An 11,410-nucleotide genomic window follows, 5' to 3' on the forward strand; every position below is an offset into this window, starting at 1 on the left:
CATTTATGTTAAAAATCAAATGCATCATTAGTTCAGGAGTTAGGAAACTTGGTTGCACTATGTGCTCCAGGAAGAATTACTTTCTCTGTCCTTCAGGTTCCTCATCTGCAAGATGAGAAATAATAGGAATGTGCCTACCATTGTTGTAGAAATGTTGTGACAATGAATGGGAAAAGAGGTAAGATATAGTTGTGGGCTTTTTAAAAAAATCATTATTGTATGAGAAAGGAATGACACCTGTGAATGGAAAGGGAAGTTCAGTCCCTTAAGGAATGGATTAATCATTGGAAGCTTTTATGAAGAGGAATTTATAATGATCCCTCCAGGCACTAGGCATAATAAGTACTAGGAATAATAATGATGATGATAATGGTGACAGAACTTAAGAACTAATAATGATAACAGAGCTGAGAATTTAAGTCATAGGTATAGGCAGAACAAAGGATTAAGATAAAAGATGAACACATGAAAAGTGAGCAAAAAACCAGTAAGGGACAAGAACAAATAGGGATAGAGCCCTTTAAAAGCAAGGTGAATGGGGCAGCTAGATGATGCAGGGGATAGAGCACAAGCCCTGAAGGCAGAAGGACCTGAGTTCAAATCTGGTCTCAGACACTTAACACTTCCAACTGTGTGTGACCCTGGGCAAGTCACTTAACTCAATTGCCTCAGAGGGAAAAAAAAAAAGCAAGGTGAATTCCCTTTAAATTTAACAAAAAAATTAAATTTAGAAAGGAAAAAGAAAAATAAAGCTTAAGTCCTAAAACTTAAGGTAAAGGGTTAGAATAGTTTAATTGAAATTAGACAAAAGAAAATATGATAGAATCATAAATCAGAAACTAAGATATTTTACAAATGAGGATGCTGAGGCCCAATTAAGCAATCAATCAAGCAATAAGCATTCTTTAAGTGTTTACTATGGTCTAGATATCATGCTAATCATGCTGGGTATTAATAAAGAAGATAAAACATAAAATTTAAGTTTGAAAAATAAAATAAACATAAAAATTATTAAAATTTAAAAGATAAGAAAAATAAAAATAAAAGAAGAAACTTCTAATCTACTGTGGAAAACAAGATGTAAATATATAAGTCGATACATAACAGGTCATACAGGTAGTAAGATTGGGTGGGTGGGATTTGTGTCCACATCTTTTGGCTTCAGAACCCATCACTCTATCTACTATATTATGATGCTTCCCCAAAGGAAGAAAGGAAGGAAAAGAGAAAGTGAGGAAGAGAAAAGAAAAGGAACAAATTCTGTGAAACGGGGAAAAGAGCATCTGTTTTGAATAATTTCATTTGTGAAGGCTTAACAAAAAAAGGGAGGGGACAAATTATACAGGTTTAAAAGGTATGGTGATGTAAATGAATTGGAAATGCTCTGTTTAGAAGTTAAGAATAATAAAAGAGATTCTAAAAGGAAGATTACTGGTATTATCAAGAAGAATTGATATTAGTAAATCAATAATCAAATGAGAAGAAAGAAGATAATGAGGAAATGATAAAAAAAAAAGCATTTCTGGAATAGGAAAATTTATACAAGAAAAAAAAATAGAGGCAATTAAACAAAACTTGGCTAGAAGAAAAATCTTTCAATTTGCATCCTCCCAAAATAACCAGTTCTCCAGCAGTGATTATCCTTAGCAACATGACTTGGAACCATTCTCTACTCAGACTTACCATGCATAGTAAAACAAGAGGCCATAAATTGTCTGAAGGCCAGAAAAATAATAACCAAGAGATTTGATTTTCAATGACAAAATGTGTGTATGGAATAAAAAAGTAAAGGGAATAATGTCTTACCATATTGTTTTCCAGGTTTTCTCCATCTTTTAACTTTACTGGATCAATTTCACAAGATTTGTGGACTTGACATATCTGGAAAGAACATTTGCACTAATGACTACATAAAGTGGATATCAAATATATAGAAAGAGAGTAAGCTTCATGGATACCTAGCACTATGGAAATATATACGAATGATCATGTCACATCATTCCCTTGGCCATTCTACTTATTCCAGGGAAAGATTTAAGTACAATTAGCGGTTTTCCAGGGATTTGACATGCTTGCCTACAAATAGCCAGATTCTCAGGCTAACAGGTTGAAACGAATTTTTGCACCTCTAGTCTCTCCCATCCGCAGTCTATCCTGCTTTAAACTACAACATTGCTATGTAATAGCTGATGGGTGGCTAAGCTTTGTCAAATGTGGATAAAAATTTCTGTTTTATAGATATATTCCGTTTTTAAATGATTTTTTTACTCAATTGCTCAAGGCAGAATATGACTTAATATGCTACTATTTCATGTGTAAAAGGATCATTTGGCAAAAATCACTCAAGGGGGAAATACTTCTTGACAAGTTATCACAGTTAACAGTTTAGGTAGGAAAGTGCTGATTCACTTGGAAAGGAAATACAAGATCTAAATTTGTCACTCAATTACTACCCTGGGAAGAGAACAATGGCATTGTACTGGGGAGATAATAAAAAGTCACCACATTAAACAGCTGCAAAAGATATCTAGCAATAGCCATATTGCTTTAAGAATGCAGAATGAGTGGGAGTCCTTGTTGATGACAATGAGATTTTTAGTATTAGCTTATTCTATCTGAGGTCAAATATTTGTTTAAAGTAAATTTTCCCAAACATGGAAAAAGTGGCATGAATTTTTGTCAAACTCTAGGGAAACTTCCTCTTCATGAACAAAAGTCCAGCTCTGCCACTATAAATGCAAGGTTAAATAGTGTTTATTTAGTGCCAACTGTATATAGAGCCATGTACTACGTAATGAAAATATAAGGATTTTTAAAGGATTCATGGAAAGAATTTACAATCATCTAGATTGGGTAGGATATGTCTACAGTACAAGCTAGAGAGTAACTCAGAAGGAGTGGGAGGACAGGAAAGATCCAGACAAAGTAGTGTGGGAAGATTGGGGGAAGAAAGAAAAATTTTAATTAGGGAGATTAAGGAAGGTTTAATGAAGTAAGACGTGGCAGCTGAGCTGAATATTAGAAGAAAAGCAGGATTTTAATGTCTACCTGAATTTGCAAGCAAATCCCTACTTTCCATTTAGAAAAGCTTAAAATGACAAAAATCACCAATACCTGTTCTCAAAAGATTTTTCAAGCTAATGTCCTTACCTCCTCTATAATGGGCTTTAATGTAACTTGAAGATAATGCATTCCTGCCAGCTTCATTGTCTCATCAATACACTTGGATGTTAAAGAATTTCCTCTGAAAATGGTATTTGGATCTCTGGAAAAGAATAAATTTCAGTAATTTTGACTCTTGAAAAAAAAAGAATTTTTTTTTAATTGCCATCATAGGAGCTTAAGATTGGGTTGTGAACACACCTCTATCTGACAAAGGACTGCTGAGAAAATCCTTAATAGTGGTGAATATAATTTCAGATCTTTAATAGACATTTTAAACTACATTTGTTGATGCAACTGTTAGGTATTTTAAACTTCCTCTAAATCTTTTTTTTCTATGTTAAAAATTCATACTTTTTTCAGATTATGAAGGAGACAATGATTTTGGCCACTGTCTACCTATCAATTTTTTGTGAATTTTGAATTGCCAAAAGAGAAAAAAAATCTTTAAAAAATAAGCAATGGATTAATGATTCTGGGACTGAAAACCTTTGGTTGATAGAAGAGGCACTGCAAAATCCTATACAGAATAAACTGCTCAGTGCCAGCTTTAGTAAATAGGGAAGCCTCTAGAATAGTCTGTGGCAGCAATACTCATGTATTCTCATGAGTAAAGTAGTCATTGCCTTCTGGCTGCCAATCATACCTACTGCAGAGTTCAGTATCCAGAATACTAACTTGCCCTGAAGGTGATACATTTCTACCAATTTTCAGCTCCATTTGCACAGACTTCTTAACAGCTATATCTAAATATGGTTCTTTGGCTACTACTTTCATCTTTAGACTGATTAAAAAATACAACAGCAGGGGAACGGGTGAGAGTGAGCTAAACTCAGACTTCTAATGAAATCAGTTCCCAAGATAAGATACATAGATATCTTAGTTCACTCATCTAATAGCTTCCTGAATAAAAAAAGCGGACAGTAAAAAAACTAAACAAAAACCCCCACCTTAGTATGTGATTATAACAGGAAAAAATCTATACTTTGGGTTTTGTTGTTTTGTTTTGTTTTTTTTTTCCATCTTTCTGTCAAGCATAAAATAAACTAGCTGTGTGACTCTGGATCACCTCTTGATCTCCAGTTTCCTCAGCTACTAGATGAGGGAACTGGACTAAAAGACCATAGTTTCCTCCCTCTAAATTTTTTATCCTACAATCTTATAAATATTTATGATTATTTTATAATCATCCAATCACCTAAGCCTAGTAAAGTCTGTATTTTTACATTTTTTCCTCTAAACTATGATTGTTAATATCTATTAATTTCTGAAAATCATGAAAAGTAATCAGGATTTGGAGTGAGGAAATCTGATGTGAATTCCATCTCTGATACATAGTAATTGTGGGATTGAGGGCCAGGTCTTTTAACTCTGTAAGTCTTGGTTTTCTCATCTATAGAATGGGAGTGCCATGGTACTTAAATCACTAACATGATTTTGAGGGAAATAAAGTTCTTTATAAGCCCTAGAGCCACAGTTATATAAACTATCCTTTTTCAATTCTGGAATTTGGGGGATTGTTTTATTCCCCCCCCATTTGTACAAGGGAGTGGGTATTTGATACTCACTGAGTCCTCTTCACTTCAGCATTGGCAATGGCACTGATGAAAGGCACAATTTTGCCATAGTGTAAGAAGAGGCGCACAAGTGGGATTGCTGCTTCGTGTTTTTCTCTACATACTTCTCCCAAAATGTGGGCTGCAGAAGCAGACACAGGCTGGCAAAGAAGAGAGAGAGAAATGTTCATAGAGCAAGCACCCAACAGACCACGTTTTCTTAGACCTGCATTAACTTCACTTGAAGGAAGAGTGTTCTTGGAGGATTTGTTAGGGAGGCAGAATACCAGATGAAGATTGTAGTCCTAGCCTTCCCTTTAATGAACTGTGATATTCTGGATGAGCCATTATCTCCACCTCACTTTCCCTATCTGCAAATTAGGAGGAATGCTTTAGACCATCTCTAAGGTGTTTTCCTAGTCAGGTAAAGCAACAGGCCTGGAGTCAAGAAGACATGAATTTAAAGCCAGTCTCAGACTAACAGTGAGATCTTGTTTGCCTCAGTTTCCTCTTCTGTAAAATGAGCTGGAGAAAAAAAATGAAAAACTACTCTATTATTTTTGTCAAGAAAAATCATGAGTAGGGTCATGAGGAGTTGAATGCTGCTATGACAGCTGAATAAAAACAAGAGGTGTCCTCCAGCTCTAGAATTCATTAAATCTGAGAGTCTGTGAAATTTTTGGTTTCTAGTCAGGGTCACCCAGTAACCAAAGGGCAGCAATTAGAAAACAAAACTCTCTGCATCTGAATTCTCTCTTGTGATCAAAAGGTTGGTTATATATAAAACATCAGGATTTCGGGGAAATGAGAATGATGAAAATCAAGTTAAGTAGTTTCCCTCTCCTCACCCATTTCTGTGGTATCATCATTTCCGCCCACTATAAATACACCCCTCAGGTAAAAATAAAAAAATGTATTTTCTGAAGGTTCAAATTCAGTTTTTATATTTCCATTGTCCCTGGACATCACTGACTCATTACATATATTACAAAAAAAAAGGTGTCAGTCATATAAGATTTCTTTTCTCCAGAACCTCTCATCTAAACCCAGACAAAAAAAGTTTTATCAAGCAAAGAAAGAAGGTTGCTTTTTTTCACATTCAAACACAAAATTAGGAAGTTGTACACACTGCCTGTGGGTTCACATCAACGGTTCTAACTGCAGAAGGCTTGGGTGTGTCTTTCCTTGCAGCCAGTATGAGCAGATAATGATCTCTCAATAGGGCACAAAAACAAGAAAGTAAGAGAGAAATGTCTTATGAAAATCATAAATATGGAAAGGAAGCACAATCTGAGAAGGGTTCAATCTCTTCTGGTTGGTGGGAGAATGAGAATGTTTCTGACAATGTGAGAGAGGTCACTGGTAGATAAACCTGAGGTGCAAGCAACCAAATTACCTCAACATCTGCTGATTTTAACAGGAGGTCTCGAAGAGGGCTGTAGTAATCTGAGGAAAATACATGATCTTCAGTGTAAACTACATTTAACCTTAGGGAACCCAGATCACCTGGTTTCAAAGATTTACTGCCATTATCTCTGGGCTGTAGGAAATACCTGGAAAGAGAAGGGGAAACCAAATATGAATTAGTTATATCTTAAAAGCTATAGGCACTTTCAAGTTCTGTTTCATTACTTTCAGTTACTTATAAAGCAGTTTGTTAAGTTAGCCCTCAACATCAATCCTCTTCAAAAATGAAATAATAACAACAACAACAAACCTAGGTGCCTGAGTGAAGGAATACCTTTGCAAAGGAAGGACTGAGATTGGAGGAGAGGGGGCCAGTTTGACTCAGTTCAATTAAGCAAATATTGCTCAGTTGAGTCCCAGTGCTGGAGCTACAAAATTGAAAATAAAATAGTCCCTACCCTCATAGTTCTTACATTTTTACTTGCAGGACACAATACATATAAATACAAATATAAATGAGTCAACAAAAAGCCGTTTTGTCTAGGATACTCATGAAAGGCTTCTCAGAGGAGCACATGAATTGAGTCTTGAAAGAAGATAAGCAGAAAAGAGGAAGACATATTTAAGATATAGGAATCCAATCATGGGAGGAGATAGAGGCAGAGATGAGGAAGGAATAAACTATAGGCATAAGTAGTGGGTGACATGAAGGTGAGAAATAAAAGTATTGAGTCTGAGTCTGAGGAATGTCTAAGTTCCATATGTTTGGAATAAAGGGTTCATTAAGGGTTTGGAATAAAGAGTTCACCTTTCTTTTCATCATTATTTCACACTATATTCCATAGTGAACCCTATGGAGTCCATATGGAACCCTATGGAACTCCATAGGGAGTATAGTATGAAATAATGATGAAAAGAAAGGTGGGAGCCAGATTATTGAGGGTTATAAGTAAATGAAAGGCTAAGAAGATTATATTTTATCCTGTAGGATATGAGGAATAACTGAAAGGTTAAGAGCCAGAGTGACAAGATCAGACCTGAGTCTAAAGAAGATTCTTTTGGCAACTTTTTGGGAGAAAAGAGGGACTGGAAGCTGGGAAGCTATAAGAGTAATCAAAGTGAGATGGAGTAGTGAAGAAATAGAAGGGAACAGTGAAAGGTAGATAAATACATAAGATGTTGTAGATAAGACCTGATAATTGTTTAGCTATTGAACATGGTTCATGAAAGGAAGTACTACAGATACACAGATAGTCTTCAAAGGAAATTCTTCTATAGCTCAGTTCTATGGCTGGGAACAAGTTGATTCTGGGTGCTTTGCTGGCAGTTTTACTAATAAGAAACTATATATTTATTTTTAAAAAAAAGAGAAATGAAGAAAGGGGCAGGGGAAAGATGGACAAAAAAGAGATGAAGTCTGGGAATCAAGGCAAAGTTGAAAAGTGGAAGAAGAAAAGAAAAGAAACAGGATGAGAGAAGAAAAAGTTATAAGGACTAGGCAAGAGGAAGAAGATAAGCTAGTAGCAAATAAAGTTGAGTTTTAATTATTTTAATGACTGTAAAACAATCTTTCTTGATAGAGGAAAACTAATTTAGTTAAACTTTCTAGGGTCTGATAATTTTTAGTGGTAATTTGTATTGTTTCTTTTCTTCTTTTCCCTATACCCTTATCCTAGTGTGGCCCATTTCATTCAGCAGCAGACTTCTTTAATGCAAAGTGATTTTTTATAAGATGCTGCTTTAATTCATTCCCCTTTGCCTGCCAATTTAAACATTCCATATGAAAATGTTTGAATTCTCTCAGCAGAATTTGTATCTGGAGCATCAAAACAAGCCTGAGTATGCTTGGAAAACTTAAATGGGCCACAGTTCAAAAGTCACAAATTTACATAATTGCTTTTTGCATATACATGTACAAAACACACACACACACACACACACACATACACACACACATACACACACACACCTATCTCAAATGCCTTCTTGTTACGGCTGAGTGTTTCTTCAAAAAAATATAATCAACTTATCCTGGAACAAATCCAGTAATATGGGCCCATTCCAGTCAAGGGTTTAATGATATTGAAATGTAAAATCTTATCCAATAATTATAGCCAGAGTATACTCAATAAAAATACAAAGATTAACATGATTAATTCTTTCCTTAACTAGGTTGTAACTAAAATATTGGGTTCATATTTTCTTTTTTTTTGGTATTCAAATTCCAATACTACCACCACCATTACGCTTCTGCCAACAGTATAGAATCTCTACTCTGCATGTGGCAGGCACTCATAAATTATTGTTAACTGACTGATAGCTATGCCAGCAGGCACTACCTTACATTTACTTTGTTGCTTTGTTCAGATGGCACAGATCTTCTTGTTTTTACTCAAGCACTCTTTGTGCCTGAAATGTTCCCCAATTCTTTATCTCTCTCTTAGATTGTTCAATTATATCTGACTTTTCATGACTCTATGGACCATACCGTACAAAGGGTTTTCTTGGTCAAGATACTGGAATGATTTGTCATTTTCCTCTCCTGTAGATGAAGATATTTCCTTCTAACTCTAAGGGAGTTCTTCATCAAGTCCCCTACACCAAGCACCCTTTCTTTATACTGCATTTTTTCAATAGCATAGTTACTGGAATGTAATACAGCAGTGGTGACGCTGATTTATAACCTACTGCATCCTACCACAACACTAAACTTGGAGTCAGAAAGACCTGAGTTTGAATTTTGTCTGGGACAGTAGCTGTGTGAACCTGGAAAAGTCACTTAATCCTGTTTGCTTCTGCTTCCTCAACTGAAAAATGAGCTAGAAAAGGAAATGGCAAACCACTCCAGTATCTTTGCCAAGAAAACTCCAAAAGGACTCATGAAAAGTTTGGATGCTGAACTAACATGTAACATAACTGTAGTGATACTATCATGAATGATTACATCCTGCTATAATAAATTTTGAGCTTGTCTAGATTATTCTGTTATACTGTAGCTGAGTATTTACCTCTTACAGTATCAAAACTTGAAAAAAATCCAACATTTTAACCATTTTGTTCAGAAATATTTATAAAATGCATTACACACTTGCTTGCTTTCTTAAACTCAAGAAAAAACTCATCTTTTCTTGATAACACAGGATTATCAAACTCCCTGAGTCCTAACTCTCCCCCTTTCATTTTATCACAGACCTTCTAAGACAAAATCTGTGGCTCCACTTTTCTACCACCCACTCTCTGGCTAAGGTCACTAAAAGTCCTCTTGATCACCACATCCTAGTCCTTTTCTTTCTTTCTTTATTTTTCTGCTCACCACAAACAGTTGATGCCAAGATTGTCAAGTCACACATTTTCTTGAGGTGAAATCCTAGCTTGTTTCAACAAGGCTTTCTCCTACCCTTGGTCTTTGTGACAAAACGTCACCAATTTTTTTTCCAGAAGAGGCAGGCACAGAGAAGGGGTCACTTTTAGTTCTCCCAATGTGATGCTGTGTCTCTATGTTGGAAACTGTTAGGTTTCATGCTATGAATTTCAAAAGATCAAAGATGTTGAGTTTAAATGGACTCCCTTGGTAACTATTTTGTAACTAGTTGTTCTCATAGAACAGTGGAAAGATCACTGAATTTGATGATAGACTTCCTCTTATCATTTTTCCTTACTTTCTTCTTTCTTTTCCTTCTTTTTTCTCTTTCCAACTTCCTTCATTTCTTTTCAACTTTCTTTCCTTGTTTCTTTCTCTTCCTTCTTTGTTTCTTTCCTTCCCTTCTTTTATTTGTTCCTTTTTTCTTCTTTTCTTTCTTTTTACACACACACACACACACACACACACACACACACACAAAGAGAGAGAGAAAAAGAGAGAGAGAGAGAGAGAGAGACACCTCCCCCTGTAGAAATTCCATCTAAGAATACAGATTAGCACTCAGATAGTATGTGACAGAAGCAAGATTGAACACAAGTTACTTTGCTCCAAAACTATCACAAGCCATTGATTCTTCTCTGTCTCTCAAGCACCAAATGAACATTTCTAAAACTTTTCTCGGCTTGTGTCACTTCCTAAGACTCCTCTTTATCAGTTCTTCATTTACTGCTGAGTAAAATCCAGACTCACCTGGAATGCAAGCCATTTCACAATCTGGCCCACCAGTACCTTTTAATTCAAATATTAATCAAGTACACTACTATGTGCAAGGTAAGAAAGAGGCAGCAAGGTGGCTCAGTGGATAGGGTTCTAGACCTGGAGTCAGAAAGTCTCATATTCCTGAGTTTAAGTCCAGCCTCATACATTTATTTGCTGTGTGACCCTGAGAAAGTCACTTAACTCTGTCTCAGTTGTCTTATCTGTAAAAGGAGTTGGAGGAGGAAAATGGCAAACCTCTATAGAGGATGACAGAAAAAGATCACTGAATTTAATAATATGGAGGTCATTAGTGATATCTAACATTTTAGTCTTTTTGATATTCTCCATAACCCCTAATGCACTATCTTTTTTGTACATAGTAGTGGTTCTATAGTTATAGAGAGAGCATTGGATCTGGAGTCAGGAAAAGCTGAATTCAAATCTTGCCTTAGATTACTTACTAGCAATGTGATCCTGGGCCTCGATCCACTAGAGAAGAAAATGGCAAACTGTTCCAGTATCTTTGTCAAAAAAAATTCCATGGACAATATGGTCCAGAGGATCACAAAAAGTTGGACACAACAGCTTAGTGGATAGAGTGGGTAGGAAGATATGATTTTAAATCTTGTCTTAGACACTTACTGGCTGTGTGACTCTGGGCAAGATACTTAACTTCTGCCAGCCTCAGTTCTCTAATCTCTAAAATGAAGCTAGTAATGCCATCTACCTTCCAGCTTTGTTGTGACATAATATTTATAAAATGCTCAGTACAATGCCTGAAACATAATTAGTTATAATGGGCTGAGGTGGGACGGTTTGCTCAGCTCAGATCTCTCTCTCTCTGCTAGCTTTTGCCATTGCAACAACCTTTCTGTTTGTTAGAGCAAACCATCGAATAGCAATCCCAAAAGTCTCTCCTTCCCCTTCCTTTTCCACTCCCCTGCCTCCACCCACCAAAATCGTCATTTCCTATACAACACATCAGGACCTGCACAAAGAGTGGGTGGGGCCATTCTTTCTCCAAGCTTATATATTAATAGAGTATGGTCCAATTACTATTTAGCCTCATGTGCTTGGGACCTCAGTGCATCAACCCAAGCCTCAGCCCATTACAATTAGTGCTTAATGTTCTTGCTTCCTAGTAGATGTTTAGTAGATACTTCCT

The 11,410-nt window shown here is 36.0% G+C and overlaps 1 protein-coding gene across 2 annotated transcripts in view; it reads right to left on the minus strand.

Moving 5' to 3' along the window:
- Positions 1-11,410, minus strand: part of RASA3 (RAS p21 protein activator 3) — a 286,768-nt gene that overhangs the window by 39,790 nt on the left and 235,568 nt on the right. For both annotated transcript variants that reach the window (XM_051984259.1, XM_051984258.1), the window contains exons 10-13: positions 6,115-6,271; positions 4,731-4,879; positions 3,151-3,265; positions 1,807-1,881 (exon numbers count right to left, since the gene is read on the minus strand). In XM_051984259.1, coding sequence (XP_051840219.1) covers positions 1,807-1,881; positions 3,151-3,265; positions 4,731-4,879; positions 6,115-6,271 — 496 coding nt within the window. The remainder of the gene's footprint in view (positions 1-1,806; positions 1,882-3,150; positions 3,266-4,730; positions 4,880-6,114; positions 6,272-11,410) is intronic.

This window comes from Antechinus flavipes, chromosome 3 (genome assembly GCF_016432865.1).
Source record: "Antechinus flavipes isolate AdamAnt ecotype Samford, QLD, Australia chromosome 3, AdamAnt_v2, whole genome shotgun sequence".
NCBI classification, from domain to species: domain Eukaryota; kingdom Metazoa; phylum Chordata; class Mammalia; order Dasyuromorphia; family Dasyuridae; genus Antechinus; species Antechinus flavipes.